At 44.4% G+C, this 18,024-nt stretch overlaps 2 protein-coding genes across 3 annotated transcripts in view; both read right to left on the reverse strand.

The window, feature by feature from the left end:
* Positions 1 to 18,024, reverse strand: part of rpl3 (ribosomal protein L3) — a 169,499-nt gene that overhangs the window by 60,250 nt on the left and 91,225 nt on the right. The gene's annotated exons all lie outside the window — the stretch shown is intronic.
* The window catches only part of asic2 (acid-sensing (proton-gated) ion channel 2), a 211,265-nt gene that overhangs the window by 22,723 nt on the left and 170,518 nt on the right, over positions 1 to 18,024 (reverse strand). For both annotated transcript variants that reach the window (XM_076142840.1, XM_076142839.1), the window contains exon 2: positions 8,175 to 8,325. In XM_076142840.1, coding sequence (XP_075998955.1) covers positions 8,175 to 8,325 — 151 coding nt within the window. The remainder of the gene's footprint in view (positions 1 to 8,174; positions 8,326 to 18,024) is intronic.

The following is an 18,024-nucleotide window of genomic DNA, read 5'->3' on the forward strand; positions in this document are numbered from 1 at the left end:
CTTACAGTAAAGGATCCTCGTGTCCTGTAGATGCTGATTTTGAAAATTTTAGAGCTTGAGCTCTTAAATTGACGAAGATATGGGCTTATTTAAAAATTAAACGATTTGGTCCGTGGTTACACTGTTGTACGGGGATATTGGATCATTACATTACGATCATTTGGCTGACGCTTTTATCCAAAGCGACTTACATTACATTTACCACCCTTCGCAGAGGGGGGAGCAATTGAGGGTTCGGTGCCTTGCTCAGGGGCACCTCGGCAGGGGCTCGAACCAGCAACCCTCCGGTTCCCCAGCGGAAGCTCTACCCAGCGGAAGCTCTACCCACTGAGCCACTGCCTCCCCAATCAAAAATTAAATTTGCCCCAAACTTATAGAAAATCATCCTCGTGTCCTGTAAATGCTGCGTTTGAAAATTTTAGAGCTCAAGCGCTTAAATTGACCAAGATCTGGGCTTTAAGAAAAACAAATGATTTGGTCCATGGGTACACTGTCGATCGGGAATATTGGCCCAAAAATAAAATTTGCCCCAAACTTACAGAAAATGATCCTCGTGTCCTGTAGATGCTGATTTTGAAAATGTAAGAGCTCTAGCTCCTAAATTGACCAAGATATGGGCTTTTAAAAAAAATAAACGATTTGGTCCATGGTTACACTGTTGTTCGGGAAAATTGGATCATAAATAAAATTTGCCCCAAACTTACAGAATATGATCCTAGTGTCCTGTAGATGCTGATTTCGAAAATTTTAGAGCTCTAGCCTTTAATTTGACCAAGATCTGGGCTTTAAGAAAAAGCTAATGATTTGGTCCATGGTTACACTGTCGTACGGGGATATTGGATAAAAAATAAAATTTGCCCCAAACTTACAGAAAATCATCCTCGTGTCCTGTAAATGCTGTGTTTGAAGATTTTAGAGCTCCAGCGCTTTAATTGACCAAGATTTTGGCTTTTAAAAAATTAATGATTTGGTCCATGGTTACACTGTCGTTCGGGAGCATTGTACCAAAAATAAAATTTGCCCCAAACTTACAGAAAATGATCCCCATGTCCTGTAGATGCTGATTTTGAAAGTTTTAGAGCTCTAGCTCTTACATTGACAAAGATATGGGCTTTGTTTTTTTACAAACAAACGAGTTGGTCCATCGTTACGTTGCGTTTGGGAAAATTGGACCAAAAATAAAATTTGCCCCAAACTAACAGGAAAGGATCCCCATGTCCTGTAGATGCTGATTTTGAAAATCTGAGAGCTCTAGCTCTTAAATTGATGAAGATATGGGCTTTTTAAAAAATAAATGATTTGATCCATGGTTACACTGTCGTTCGGGAATATTAGACCAAAATTTTAATTTGCCCCAAACTTACAGAAAAGGATCCTCGTCTCCTGTAGATGCTGATTTTGAAAGTTTTAGCTCTAGCTCTTTAGTTGACCAAGATATTGGCTGTTAAAAAAATCAATGATTTGATCCATGGTTACACTGTCGTTCGGGAAAATTTGACCAAAATTTTAATTTGCCCCAAACTTACAGAAAAGGATCATCATGTCCTGTAGATGCTGATTTTGAAAGTTTTAGAGCTCTAGCTTTTAAATTGACGAAGATATGGGCTTTTTAAAAAATCAATGATTTGATCCATGGTTACACTGTCGTTCGGGAAAATTGGACCAAAATTTTAATTTGCCCCAAACTTACAGAAAAGGATCCCCATGTCCTGTAGATGCTGATTTTGAAAGTTTTAGAGCTCTAGCTCTTAAATTGACGAAGATATGGGCTTTTTAAATAATAAACAATTTGGTCCATGGTTACACTGTCGTTCGGGAAAATTGGACCAAAATTTTAATTTGCCCCAAACTTACAGAAAAGGATCCTCGTGTCCTGTAGATGCTGATTTTGAAAGTTTTAGAGCTCTAGCTCTTAAATTGACGAAGATATGGGCTTTTTAAATAATAAACGATTTGGTCCATGGTTACACTGTCGTTCGGGAAAATTGGACCATAAATAAAATTTGCCCCAAACTTACAGAAAAGGACATCGTGTCCTGTAGATGCTGATTTTGAAAATTTTAGAGCTTGAGCTCTTAAATTGACGAAGATATGGGCTTATTTAAAAATTAAACGATTTGGTCCGTGGTTACACTGTTGTACGGGGATATTGGATCAAAAATTAAATTTGCCCCAAACTTATAGAAAATCATCCTCGTGTCCTGTAAATGCTGCGTTTGAAAATTTTAGAGCTCAAGCGCTTAAATTGACCAAGATCTGGGCTTTAAGAAAAACAAATGATTTGGTCCATGGGTACACTGTCGATCGGGAATATTGGCCCAAAAATAAAATTTGCCCCAAACTTACAGAAAATGATCCTCGTGTCCTGTAGATGCTGATTTTGAAAATGTAAGAGCTCTAGCTCCTAAATTGACCAAGATATGGGCTTTTAAAAAAAATAAACGATTTGGTCCATGGTTACACTGTTGTTCGGGAAAATTGGATCATAAATAAAATTTGCCCCAAACTTACAGAATATGATCCTAGTGTCCTGTAGATGCTGATTTCGAAAATTTTAGAGCTCTAGCCTTTAATTTGACCAAGATCTGGGCTTTAAGAAAAAGCTAATGATTTGGTCCATGGTTACACTGTCGTACGGGGATATTGGATAAAAAATAAAATTTGCCCCAAACTTACAGAAAATCATCCTCGTGTCCTGTAAATGCTGTGTTTGAAGATTTTAGAGCTCCAGCGCTTTAATTGACCAAGATTTTGGCTTTTAAAAAATTAATGATTTGGTCCATGGTTACACTGTCGTTAGGGAGCATTGTACCAAAAATACAATTTGCCCCAAACTTACAGAAAATGATCCCCATGTCCTGTAGATGCTGATTTTGAAAGTTTTAGAGCTCTAGCTCTTACATTGACAAAGATATGGGCTTTTTTTTTTAACAAACAAACGAGTTGGTCCATCGTTACGTTGCGTTTGGGAAAATTGGACCAAAAATAAAATTTGCCCCAAACTAACAGGAAAGGATCCCCATGTCCTGTAGATGCTGATTTTGAAAATCTGAGAGCTCTAGCTCTTAAATTGATGAAGATATGGGCTTTTAAAAAAAATAAATGATTTGATCCATGGTTACACTGTCGTTCGGGAATATTAGACCAAAATTTTAATTTGCCCCAAACTTACAGAAAAGGATCCTCGTCTCCTGTAGATGCTGATTTTGAAAGTTTTAGCTCTAGCTCTTTAGTTGACCAAGATATTGGCTGTTAAAAAAATCAATGATTTGATCCATGGTTACACTGTCGTTCGGGAAAATTTGACCAAAATTTTAATTTGCCCCAAACTTACAGAAAAGGATCATCGTGTCCTGAAGATGCTGATTTTGAAAGTTTTAGAGCTCTAGCTTTTAAATTGACGAAGATATGGGCTTTTTAAAAAATCAATGATTTGATCCATGGTTACACTGTCGTTCGGGAAAATTGGACCAAAATTTTAATTTGCCCCAAACTTACAGAAAAGGATCCCCATGTCCTGTAGATGCTGATTTTGAAAGTTTTAGAGCTCTAGCTCTTAAATTGGATGAAGATATGGGTTTTTAAAAAAATAAACGATTTGGTCCATGGTTACACTGTCGTTCGGGATAATTGGACCATAAATAAAATTTGCCCCAAACTTACAGAAAATTATCCTCGTGTCCTGTAGATGCTGCATCGAAAATTTTAGAGCTCTAGCTCTTTCCTTGTCCAAGATATGGGCTTCTACAAAAACAAACAATTCGGGCCATGGTCAAAACGACATTTTTGTCACAGTTGTTATTTCTGCCAAAACCCAGGATTGAACAAGGGGCAGTTAAATCTTCAGTCTAATGCTCTCCAAACTGAGCTATTTCAGCTGATATGTATTCTTACACTGAAATTATCTGAGACAATATGGGCTTTTTACAAAAATTTACTATTAGGTTCATTTTGACACACAGTCTTCTTTTTAATGCTTTAATTGCTGTGCAACCTGAGGTACAGATGATGTGATGATTCCTAATAAATTGGCACCAGTTGTTCCTAATAAAATGGCACAAGGTGTTCCTAATAAAGTGGCACAAGGTGTTCCTTATAAAGTGGAAGTTGTGATATATTAACTGCATTTAAGTATGTGGTATGGTGTTTGTAAGTCTTTTGAGACCATAAACTAGTCTGCAGTGTAGCACCTGATTCTAGTATTTGCTAGTTGAAGGACACACTAACACATCCCAGGGGTTGCTGTTTACGTATTTTGTCCCTGTTACAGATGAACTAGGATAGGTTTGCAGAGCTCACATTCTCTGTTTCCTCTAACATATCATGGAAAATTAAAACTATTCACTTGTTGTGCCGTGTACATGCCAGAACATTTTCAGGCGAAGCAGCGCTCGCCTGCTTGCTTTTCGCTCGCTCGCTCGCCTGCCCGCTTGCTTCTCGCTCGTTCGCCTGCTTGCTTCTCGCTCGCTCGCCTGCTTGTTTGTTTATATTGGCTTTGGCAAATCTCGGAACGAAACACAGTCGAGCACAGACTGAACACGCCTGTGAGCAGAACGACAGCAGTTTCTCAGCCAACTCAGCAAGGAGTTTCCATCAAATAACATTATCTAAAAAAAATGGCAAAGAGTAACATTTCTCTCTGGAATGACACAGTATGAAACGGTACAAAGAGCAGAAGAGTCGCCCAAGAAAACAAGACATTTCAGCAGAACAAGCTGCTTTGTGGCGACACATTACGTAATGGCTTTAGCACTTTACCACATGACGCAGAATATTGATGTGATGTGTTGTGAAGTGCTGAATAAACTGACCAAGTGTCATCTTAAGATGACACAGAAACAATTAATGCGGGAAACATTCACTTTAAATCAATTTCCACACATCCCAGAGGTTACCGTGTTTCTTTCTCCGACACAAGATCATGTTTGAGACTCCATTAATAACAGCAAACAGAGAGCAAGGGAGGGAACAAGGCTTCAGGAGAAACAACCTGTGTCTGAAATATTAACTTTCCTGCTCCTTCCTTGTCCAAGATATGGGCTTTTAAGGTTTTGTCTAATTCTACAAAACGATGGCCTGATCAACTTTTTCTGAATTTTGTCAACATTTTGTCAATATTCTCAGATTTTCCCCAAATTCACACAAAATGATGCCCGGGCAGCCTGCAGAGCCAGAGTCCACTTGGCTTTAAAATAACTGCAGAAGCTGAATCATGATGCTATCTGCCACTCCATCATCCATCACCCAGTCCTGCCCTGCGCTGCCTCGTATGACCTCGGAAGATTCAAGCAGTGTTCCTATCTCAGTTCCTCATGCAGCGTTGTGATGAATACACACCCAAATTCAAAACAGCCACATCTCTCCACATTTCCTGTCCACATGCCCGACACAACTGCAGCAATGTCTGCCACAGCACGTCCTTCACCTTTCCTTCTCCATTGCATATTTGTTCAGCTCCTCTCACATTCAGGACTACGTCTGTCCAGCCGGGTAAGAACCCTGAAGTCTGGATTTGATGTGGTGACGGTTTATCGGTTTTATGTGGACACACACAGCACAGTTCCATTTTAAGAGAAGAGTAAGGAGCCATTGTTTGAGCTCAATGTAAAGCTGTTTAAATGCTTTAAAGTAGCTCCGCCTCTTTAACGCCACATTTGTTGATAATAATAATGAAGAAGGCTGGCTCTATCATTGGCTACAAACTGGATTCTTTTGAGGCTGTGATGGAGGGGAGGACACTGCACATGGATAACCCTGATCCTCCTCTCCATCTCCTACTGGACAGACAGCGGAGCTCCTTCTCTAACAGACTGATCCAGCTTCTCTGTCACAAGGACAGATACAGGAAATCCTTCCTGCCTAAAGCAATAAGCCTCTACACCTCCCCTATGTCTAACAGAGAACACTCTGCCCCATAGTTTAGTTTTGCTCACAATTCACTCTTTCTGCCCTTTAATTGATATTTTGCACTTTTGCTACTTGCTACTCTCTCTCTCTCTCTCTCTCTCTTGATGACGGGTCGTTTTAGAGGCCTACAAATTAAACTGACACAGGCTCAAGTTTTGCTCAGTTTCTGTTCATTTCCTACACTTAGTTTGACATATTGATGAGGAAATTGCCTCTGTGAGAGCTTTTCACCACACGTTTGATTTATGGGGACGAAAAGTGCAGAGGCAGGATGAGACAGATGACTCAGGATGGCATTTATGGTTTGCAACGGCGCTGGAATGCTCGTCAGCCTGTCCATGCCGGCTGACGTAACGACATAAACAGACAACAGAGCGAGACCGAAAGCTTCACACTTTTGTACCTACAAATTGGTGTGGCTGTAAATGAAACCGTGTGTGGCAGCGGATCTTACAGTAAAGACGCTCAAATGGAGAGGAAATGAATGAAATGAAGCGGCGGCTGAGTGGGACGATCCCGAAGAGAGACTCTCACAGAGGACACTAACTCCTCCTCTCTTTTGCATTCGATACTAAGCCGCCTTCAATCAGTGACGGTGTTGAAAATAGTGTTAAAGTAGAAGAAAACAGGACATAAAAAGTGGGCTGTTTTCACTCAGTGAGGGAGTAGAAATTGATCAGTACAGGTTAAACCAGCTTGTAAGTCTGAGCAAACCATGGTTGGAAGGGCGGGAATCTGAGACAGTATCTCCAACAACTTGACAACTTTGACATCCTCTGTGTAAATATCCCATTAGAGAAAAGCTTCCCGGGACGGCTTCAGTATGGAGGGGAGTAACAGATCTGTAAGGTCAACCACGGCAGAGCAGCGTATCCAGGCAACACGTCGGCAATGCTCTCCCATCACTCAAACACACCTCTGACCAATCTTTCTTTCAAACACATTGCTTCGTGTTTTGTCCCCATGATAAACAAGAGTATCACGCCTGTGCGGTGCCCTGCGGCTGTAGTGAGAACGCTGGCACAATCCCAGACTGTGACTGATGGCTGGCCTTTGGACGGCGGGACGCGCGGCGCTCCCTGCTGGGGGCGACTCATCTGTGCTCATTAAACCACACAGGGGTAAACAAGAGCACTGCAGAGCAGAACATCGACCTCTGTTACGGCGGTGGCCTGTGTAAACGGGAACGCGACGCCAAACCACTGATAAGAGTGAACTTGGTGATGACAGATCTGCTTGAAAGTATTACCAGGGTAAATAAAGGCCCCCGCTGGACCAGCCAATGCTGCGGGAAATGCTCCTGTCTGCACTTCATCTCTGCTTCAGACGTGAGCGGGCCGTTCAATGAGCTTCACTGTGAGATCAGCTCCGCCCATCTGTAACGCACACACTGGTGGAGGTGAGAATATTCAACCGATTCCCAAAATGACACATATTTCAAGTCATTCCACTGTAACACTATATTATGAATGTTTTTTTGGAAAATGTGTGTTATTATCACTGCTTGAGGAGTCTACATTCTCTGAGGAGAGAGAAAACTCACGAGTCAGGAAATATCCCCCCCCAAAGACAGGGAAACCTCTTCAAGTATTTTCTTAATGCTCTTATTCAGACAGGTTTAAAGTGAATGCAGCAGCAGAATAATCCTCATGTCTATAATCCATGATGTAACAAGTAGTGCTTAAAGCGGACCAAAAGCCTCTCTTCAGCTTCTTTTTGGTGATTATGTGCTCAAATCCCTCAGCCTGCTGCTCTAATTCACCATACGTGTGAGGATAGTAGCAGTGGTGCACCGCTGCGATAAAGAGATCAAGCAGGACGTGATAATTACAGCAAACGTTTAATGGCGCCGTCAAAACGGATTTTACCTGAGCTATTATACATGTTTCGCTGACCAAACTTAGCCACTGCAGATTTTTTTTTAAAACCTGGCTCACGTCTAAAAATAGCCGTATTGAATGTGAATTCTTGACAGCTTATCTGCAGCGGCCTTGGCTCCGGCCTGCTCGCGCTATGATTCGCTTACGTATTAATCAATGTCGACGCCGGGCTGGAAATGGCTCATGCTTCATGCTCGAAGAAGTACAACTCGCTGTTTGAGTCTGCTGGTTGAAGACTAGAGCGCGGACAGACATCGCTGCGACCCGGCCTGCCAGCTCGGTCAAACGCTGATGTTGACGCGCCGCCGATTTCCACAGCTTGTTAAAAAAAGGAACGTGGAAGAGAGAGCACATAAGGAGAGATGGACTACATGAACGTTCACCTACCTGTGTCTCCCCACACCGGCAGGTACTCGTCCTGCTGGATGTCCAGCATGATCTCCAGACCGTTTCCTGTTCCTCCCTTCATGGTGGTGCGCAGCGTCTTGCCCTCTTCTGCTGCATTAAACATGTAGCACTTGCCGTACCGTGTAAAAACCTGAGGGGAGAAGAAAGATGAGGCGATGAGTCATTGGCACACACACGGACACACACGGACACACAGAGACGAAAGGTTAAGAAAGATCCGGTAAATACACTTGTTATAAACAGTTGATACATCTCCAGTGGACAAGAGCATGAACCTAGGCGTGTTGTCTGTGTGGTTCCTCAGATTGAGAAGGAGTTTAAGAACAGGAGGAAGAACTGGAGGAGGAGGAGGAGGAGGAGGAGGTAGAAGAAGCAGTTATCCCAGCCAAACTATAGCTTCAAACCCACTTCACTTCCAAGTTCAAGCCACTGCAGGTTCTTTCATTAAAGGCAGAGAACTTTCAAGACATATGTGGGCTTTTCAAGTAAACATGAGCGTTTTCTCTGAGACCTCCAGCTGCCCACAGAGCAAGAAGGGGGCTCAGCCTCCGGCGTCAAAATGGAGGTCAAAGTTCTGTAAGTTTACCATAACGAGCTCAGATTCCATATTTAATTTATCAAGTTTCATGAAATCTGTATTACCTCTTTCTCTCCCTCTCTCCCTCTCTCCCTCCCCCTCTCTCTTTCTCACTCCCTCCCCCTCTTTCTCCTTTCTTAAATTGTCTCCCTCTCGACCTGCCCCCTGCAGGCCTCAGTCAGCCTCCATCGCGCAGAGCAGCAAATTTAAAAGCCGAAGCAACACACAAAAGTTTCAAATCAGAACTAATTCTCCATGTAATTGCTAAAAAGCAACGAGTTCCCTCTCGGCCAGGACGTCAGCAAGTATTACAAAACCTCTCCGTTCGTCTCCATTTTGGGTGTATTAGGATGAAACGCTGTGCTCCTTTGACGATTTAACAAAACAGATTTCTTCCTCCGCCAACAACTTCTAGCCTTTCTTTACACACACTCCTTTACCAACAGCCACCAAACGGCTCCGAGGCGTTTATCAATGATAGATTGCGTTTAAACTGCCGAACTGCGAGTGTATACGTGTGCACAGGTGGTGGTAAAGTCCCTGTTCATGAATAGTAATCAGCATCAAATCAAGCCACTTCAGCGCCTACAGTGACTGATTGAGAGCGTGAAAGGAAGTGACTGACGGAAACGATTCATTAAATGCAAAATCTTAGCAGGAAACTGTAAACGTAAACATCGCTATGGATCTGTTAGACACTGGGACGATTTTGTTATGCAACGTTTCCACCCACTTCGTCCATTTGACGTCACTTGGTTGTTAATTTCCCCAGAATGCAGATGAATCAATGCAGTGGCAACAATGGCGGCAGTTTGTAAGTTGCCTAGAAAGTGAATTAAAGCTACAGTTGGTGGAGATTAATGCGTCTTTACTGTTAAATTTGTTTATGAGTGTAAAACTCCAGAGCCCAGCCAGAAATGCGTCGTCTGGCATTTTCCCTCCGATAAATCCCTTGCGTGAACCTTTCTGCCTATACAAAAAAACTAAAACCTGACCTCACTGCCTGGTGTTTCATGTCACCCATTATTCACACAGCCAAAAAAGGAAATAAAGAAAAGGAACAACTACCCTAACTACCATTCTGCTATTCCTCAAACAAATGGTGACACCGAATAACAAAATGGCCCCGGGAAGGAAGGCAAAGTGCGGCGCCGATCTGTATTATTTTCCCCGTGCTTAAGCGCTTTAAGATGGATCGGCCCTTCCACGCCCCTGAGCCGGTCCTCCTTCTCCTCCTCCAGGAGCCACCTCATGGATGATTTACCGACGTGACAGACTACCTCGGCTAATGTCATCTTCTCCGAGGTTTGCCGTGGACGTGGGAGACCATGAAGTAGAGCCTAACAGGTTAATTCACCTCCTGACACAGGCTGCACCAAAATGAATGACAGGGATAGGAGCTGCTGTGGGTGCAGGGCGGCGGCGGATAAATATTCATGGCCGCATCCCTCCCGAGTCTGCAGGTACAAGCTGTGTGTGTTTGCTTTCTCCTCCAGCGGATTATTCCACGCAAACAGACATCACAGGGAGAAGAAGAGACACACCAGAGATCTAACATATGGCGGCTGGGCTCTATTCCAACGAGCCAACCTCATTGCTCAACGTCACGACGTGGCAGCTACAGTATGTCGACACAGTGTTAAGCGGCGCCGCATTACCTCGACTTCACCTGCATAGAGAAGGGAGAGGAAGAAAAAAGAGGAAGCGCTTCTTAATGATGCTTCAGATGAGCTTCGTTAAGCAGCTGTCCAAAGCCTGGAGTTGAGATTGAGGCGTTCCGTTTAACCCTCGCTGCCTAAGTGGGCGGATGGCATTGAAGTTAATCACCCAGCAGCCATTTGCTCTTTCATTACATATTTGTGTATCTGAGAGTGATGTGAGGCAGCAGGGGGAAATCTTCAAATGCAGGGTTTTGGCTTTCTGCACAGTTGGCTCCCAAGTGTGACTGCTGTCAACATCTCCCTCTCTCTCCCTCTCTCCCTCTCTCTCCCTCTCTCCCTCTCCCTCTCGGTCTCACTCTCACTCTCACCCCTGGCCCTCTATATTGCAGGGAATGGTTTTCTGGCAGAACCCTCTTCACTTTCTTTTGTCAGGGTAGATGATGTCTGACAGGCAGTATCAAGGCCGGGTCAACATCTCCATTAGACGTCAGCCAGGGAGAATGGCTGCCTCCTCCTCCTCCTCCTCCACTCCTGCCCATCGGATGACAGAGACCTTGACAGCAGGGCTCTGTTATTTTGCAAATGTTCAGCTCTGATCATCTCTCTCCTCTCCCTCTCTCTCTCTCTCTCTCTCTCTCTCCCTCTCTCGTTCAGGTGTAGCTCATGCTGGAGGAGGTAATGAGTCGTCTAACCTGGACAGAAATGGAGCTGCTAGTCGCCTACAATGTGTCATGGCAAAGAAACATTCTCATCAATTCTCATTTCAGATGTAGCTTGCAGCAGTGAAAATGCAAACAGAGAATATTGACTATCTGTGTTGTTAAGTTTGTCTCACTTTATTGTGACCATGCCAGAGCATAAACTGTGCCTGAAACCAGCTCGCTTAATCTCAATCACACAGTTCAGCTTTTCAATGGTGGACTGATTACTTTTTATCATTTGTAAGTTTCTCAGTGAAAAAAGCGACATTGTTTATGCTGCTGGTGTCTCTCACTGCAACTATTAACCTAGGAGCTTTGAAATACTTTACAGCTGATTAGGCCAGGGTATAAAACAAGCCAGAGTCAGAACGAAAGTCGAGCTCTCTTGCTGCAAACATCACATTATCATACTGATCTGGACCAGGACGCAACTGTGGGCAGAGCCGGCAGCCAGAGAAGCTACACACAGAGCTCAGCAGGCAATTAAAAAGCTTTTTTTTGACCAACAAAACATGTCTCATTAGCATTCACGACAGAAGGTGTGAATGCCTGGAAGGGCTGAGCTGCAAAGCATGGCGTGACCTCGCCTTTTCACAGCGTGATGCCTCCCACGGTGTTGAAGTCAAAGACGACATGGCCATTAGCGCGTATTCCTGTCATGCAGAAAGGTCAGTTGTTAGCGCCACGGAGCAACAGCTCAGATGATTTGGTGGCTGATGCGCAGTAAGAAATGGTACTAACAGCTGGATCACAGAATATCTCTCCTATACAAAGCTCCCTGTTCTGTTATCTCTGCTTTGCAAATGGCTTTCTGCTGGCGGTGCTGCCAAAAAGCTGACGTCTAAAAAGGGAACGGGAAGAGGCCGCGTCTTTATTTGAGCCCTCCACTCCCATCGCTCCCCATGTTAATCTCCTTCCCTCCATGAGGCATCAGTCTGTTGAGTCGGAGCCATCGCAGGAGCCCTGAAGTTCACCCGACAGAAAACCTTATCTGTGAAAAGAGCTTTGCCGCGTCTACTGTCCAGACAAATGCCATCTTTTCTATTATTTATGCTGTTTCAGTTTGATGAAGACAGTAAAATTTGATGATCGGCTATTTGTACTAGATATCCACGATGTCATTTATTTTGCAGACGGTTCATCAGGAACAGAGTAGTGCTGAGCGGAGAAAATTCATTTTTGCTGCTTGAAATTCCATTTTCCCCTTCTGTATTTTTCCATTACAGGATAAGCAGGTAATACGACACTGGAAGCACTGAGGAGTGAATAGAGACCTTAAGCAATAACAGTTCAATCAGAAGTGCCTCAAAAAGTTTGAAGGTTATTCCACTTTTGCATGAGATGCTTATTACAATGTGGCGCTACAAATCAATATCCATTACCAGAGAATTTTGTTTCGCCGCGACACCAAACATATGAGGGCGCTGGAGGGTTGGAGGAAACGGGGGGGCTTTCATGCTTGTGGCTCACAGGGGGGTGGGGGGGGAAGGAGGAAGGAGGAAGGAGCCACGTTCATGAAAAAAAGGCCTTTTGAGTTGCAAGGCGTGCACTTTCTCCGCTGGCTTCTCGGCAGCGGTGGCAGCAGTTTAAGTGGTTGTACTGCTGTGGGGATAAATAATGTAGAGGGCTGCTGCATTAGTGCCAGCGCTGGCACTCAGTATAGGAAAGGAGGGGTTTAAGCACACACACACACACACGTACACATCCTGGCTATGTACTCGCCCCTCCACTCCCCGGACTCTAATCTAGTTTCATGTTCAACTTTAACACCCACGTACATTAAACACTTCACGTCACATTAACCAAATGCAATCATTTACGTGACATGTTGGGAGTTTTATAGAACATATTCATCAGTGCGCCCCCAAATGTAATTTTACCACGCTAGTCAACGATATTTTATTCTACAAGACAAGCAGAGGAGTGAGGGAGGGTTGTGACAGGACACAAAGGATTATGCTCGCCGCTGCCGGGGAGCGATGAGAGGGCGGCTGAGGGATGAGGAGGAAAACTTCAAAAAGAGCGAGCGAGAGAAAGCGAGTGAGACATGAATCACAAGACAAGCGCCTTGGCTAGGTGGAAAATGATTTAAATCCCCGTGGCTGAACTCTGACCAGGGTTATTGTCGATGTAGACGCCGTGTTAAAAATTTACACCAAGAGGTTTGTGGGGATAAAAAAGCTTTCACCTCGGGCGAGCGGACTTCATCGATTAGCCGTTAGAGCGCTGCCTGTGGACGGCCCCTTGCTCTGGGCAGCAATGCATCCCGCTCTGATTTCCTATCTGCTCCACGACAGCAGCCAGAATCCCAAATGAACTCTGCAGTGGAAGTTTTGTTTCCTCTTCACCTTCAATGTAGCACTTGTGTTGAGCAAACAGCTTTCGCTTTGTGAACGACGAGATAATACAAAATTACGATGTCAAGCATACACGCAACAGTGATGTCACGTTTATACATTTCTAAATGATGCATTGATAGACCAATTTGAATTTTGTGAAGTTTAAAGAGTTGTTGTTCAAATTAGTACTATCTTGTTTATCTTTGATTCTCACACACACTCGTCAAGGCCGTCATGAGAGCCTGGGCAGTATGAGAGCCAGCGCATCTGACTGGAGTGGCACAATGTAATCCATCATCATATACACAAATGCCCGGTTTGCCAATATGATAAGGCCAAACTATCGGCTCCAACGGTGCTGGAAAACCGAAAGTCGCTTCAGGCTTGAAATTGTTCCCTTTCGTTTAAAAGAATAAAACATGTCAGCAAACTCACTATTCGGTAGTTTGGATGTTCAAAGTTTGGTCGATAGGTTCAGTCGCCCACAGCTATGAAAACAGAGAGGGTGTGTTTACCTTTAGGACCTACAGTTTATTCACCTCAAGGACTTCAAGTTCAATGTGCCAGAGAGACATTAAACGGAGTAACAACTCACTTTGGGTTCAGCACCTTCTCCTCCCCGACTGCTAATTCTGCTGCTCTCTCTTCCATCAGCTCCACCTTTCTTCTCACTGGTGCAGAAACTTTAAACTGGTGTCAGTGCCAGTTGTGTGAGAGTGTGTGTGAGGGTGTCCGGGTATAGCTCGGCGTATCGCTGTCACCTTGGACTTATCAATCACATCTCACACACCCAGTCATTATTTTTAATAAGACACCCTCCCTGATAGCCATGTGGGGCTCTTTCTCACCTGTCAGGACCTGATGTAAGCCTGAGTAATGGGCCAGGGGCGGAGGACCTGTGGCAGCTTCCTAATCACTGAGAGGAAGCCGGCTCATCACGCTGGTTGACATGTCTCATCTTCCTCAGCACGGTATGTGGAACAGGGAGTCTGCGAGGCGGCTGAGATCGGTTTGATGGATGCCATGATTATTAACAGTCACGCATTGGCTCATTCTCAATATGATAGCGGCAAGAGGGCAATGACCTTTCAAGAGTTTCAGGAAACTCAGGGAAGTGTGATCTGGAAGCTTGTCATGATGGTAAACACTGTGAAGCTTTTTCAAACTCTGACGTGGACCGGATCCAAAGTACAGATGGGCTAAACAACCAAAACACCAACACAGCCACCATTTATAGCTCACATTCTTCATCTCACACCATGTGATTCGACCTGATGGGGACTCTGAGTGCCAGACATGTTCACAACACTCAATCAGCTAAGGCCCAGTTCACACCTGGCATGAACAGCCACTGTTCCTCGCCAGATTTGTGATCCACGCAATGAGGTCACACATTAATGCAAAGTGCAAATCAGTGTGATTGGATCTCTGTCATAAGTAGCAAGGTGTAAATTCAGTGCTTACAGCCGAGACACATCGGTGACATCAAATCCACCCACGAGTCGCAAACACTCGTCGCGGCTTCCTGGTTGAGTGGCAGTCGCGTCTTGTCATAAATGAGGACCTGTCGCTGCGTCGTGGGCCGTGAGAGCAGCAGAGTGTTTACATGGATGATGGAGCAAGAAGGAAGGATGAGCGTAGGAGAGCCAATCACAGTGTAAACAGCATCCAGATAATGAGGAGGTGTTTTGATGCAAGGTGTTAAAGGTCTATGGACACAATTTATAGACTCTGATCTGGTTTCAGCTCCTCGGGCTCCTTCCTTATTCAACATCCTCCATCATTAACAAAGCAGATCTGGTTGGTGGGAGTTCCATACGGTCTCCAAAGACAGACATGGATTTGTTTGGGACTACATGGGTCAGTAAACAAACCTCAACTTTAGCCCATACCAGGCGCTGAATGGCATGATTAGAAAACTGCTCATGCCCAGACCGAGTGAATGTCGGCAAAGACAAGTGGAGACAACCGGACAGAGACATTGCTTCGTCAAATTTCACCTTTTGAGCCAGAATCCATGTTTGAAAGAAAAACCCTGCAGGGGGTTTTAAGTGAAGCTGACAGTGATACCTTGAGGAGAATGAGATAAAGGCATTCATGAAATCAACAGGCGCACACTTGGTCAAAAGGAGGCATAGAAATGAAGGCACAGCGTGAGAGATGTCACGCTGGTCTTCGGGGCAACTGCCTTATGTCATAAAAGCATTACAAAGTTTGGACAAATAGGAGGAGAAAATGTTATGTTGCTCCTCTATTCGCCACAGGCCAGCAGCTTTCAGGTGAGAGTGATGAGTTGTGACAAGCTGAGCAATGTTTCTGAGTTCCACAGGCAGCAGTAGGAGAGCGGCGATAGTGAAGCGGAAAATTCCAAATCAGGCATCGACGTATTTGCTTATTGTGGTCCCTGTGAAAAGCCTGAAATTCCAATAGTTTCGGTTTCACACATGCAGAGGAGAGTGCGAAAGAGTGTTCAGCTTTTCTTCTCTGAGGAGTTTCTCCATTCAAGAACATTATTCTGCCGATACCCACAAGCACAAAAAAGGTAGCGAATTTTACTGGAATACAAAATGAGGCACAAGAGGATAAAAAATACACGGAGAGGAAGTATCCAACATCCCCGAGTTTCCTCTTTACGGAAGTGATTCCCCCCCTTGTAATTTTATTTTCACTTTGTTTCTGTGAGAACAAGGAAACAATATCCCTCGGATGATAACGCAATTTCATACTGGGACCTGACAGCAGCTTGCAGTGGCGCATTTGATATCGGAGGCGAGGCCATCGGTCCATGAAGAAACACTGGGAAATGAACCAGTGATCACAGAGATGGCTAATGATTTTGGAGCAATGATATAAGTAAGACAGATGGAGCGAAAGCAACAAATACTCTGTGTGTGTGTGTGTGTGTGTGTGTGTGTGTGTGTGTGTGTGTGTGTGTAAGTGTGTGTGTGTGTGCCAGTCACACATTTGTCTTTGTTTGTTGTCAGCATTAATCTACAGATGTTTGAGCTTCAATTATGAGAGAAACACATTTGAAACCAGCAGCAAAACAATAAACTGATGTGGAACTGCCTCGTGAGAAGATAGTTTATAGTGCATAGAGGAGGCGGTCTTCCTGAAGCTCTGCATCATTTGCAGGTTTGAGGCCTGCAAATGAGTGAAAGTGTAATTACCACAAAGAGTTAAGAAAATAACAATCAGCTTCACGTCAGCACCGCCTATTTGCCAGAGCAATGGGGAATTTCCGTATCGGCATCGTTCTGCAATTACCATAAAACGAAGGCCGCCTCTCCCTCTGTTAACGTTCAGGGCAGAAACACAGGAAGCTTCACAACAAGCTACACATACACGGCTAACACTGATATGAAAACCTGGAGGTCTGCCTGACATTACCCAACATTCTGCGTTTTGCAGCTTTTCACACTGATGTCAAAGCTGCGAGGTAGAGTTTTATTCAATCATGTCAAACTTCATTGCATGCATTTGTGATTCTGCTGGAATAAATAGCCTGAGACTTCACTACGCTCGCTGGAAAATGAGATTATCCAACATAACCACAGACCCACGCACTCCTCACAACACCCAGAACACAGCGGGCCTGTTCACGCTTCGGAGGCACACAGCTCCAGTAGAGGAATGTGTAAATCTCTTCTCTCACGCCTGAAAATGAACAGATCAAGTCCAGTGGCGAGTCAAGCCCCCCTAAGAAACAACATATAGTGGAGGATAATGGTCCATAATGATGTGATTTAGGATAATCACAAGTCACCCTGCACGCTGTCATAGAGACCTCTTTGATATTCATGGAGGACATTTACACATTCTATCTTCGCCTCTGAGGTTGTCTCTGCCTAATCCGTGGAGATATTAGCGAGACTGTGTGTATGGAGCACGAGGAGAAGCTGTGCGTGTTCTCGTGCGTGGTTGTGCTGAGAAAGCATCTCGTCTAATTTGCATAGAAGCGAAACAAAATTACAGTCTGGCACTGAGTCACCTCCGCTGTAGGGACAATATTGCAGCAGGAGTAGGATGACAAGTGACACACACAGCTAAAGTGTAATTGGAGAGCCATCTGCAGAGATGAATATCGCTGATCCTGCGTTTCCAACATGTCAAGACTGCGCAGAGTCTACGTCTGTCCGACCAGCACGATCCATCACGCTGGAGATGTCACGGAAGACGCCTCGGCTCTGTGTGGATTCGCGGATGGAGCAGAATAATGTCTGCGTTGTCTCATTCAGCTGCATGAAACTAGCTAAAGTGATGCGGAATAGATGAGCAGTAACGCTGGGAATGACTGGGAACGGATATGGCCAATATGTAAGAATATATGAAGACATTTCCTCACGCCGTCACACTCACACACAGGGACAGGGAGAGTGGGCGGAGTGACATAGTGATGGGAAGTATATGATTAAATTACTGCTGGCAGCCTTGGTGTTGAGAGTGTGTGGGTGAGTGTGTGTGTGTGTGTGTCCTCCATAAAAGATGAACACAGGCATAGGTAAGCCCCAGTGTACAGGTTGTAAAAGCGTAAAAATGACCTAAAAACAT

The sequence above is a fragment of the Genypterus blacodes genome, unplaced genomic scaffold, assembly GCF_046128005.1.
Source record: "Genypterus blacodes isolate CSIRO-AG114 ecotype Tasmania unplaced genomic scaffold, CSIRO-AGI_Gbla_v1 ptg000022l_1, whole genome shotgun sequence".
NCBI lineage: Eukaryota > Metazoa > Chordata > Actinopteri > Ophidiiformes > Ophidiidae > Genypterus > Genypterus blacodes.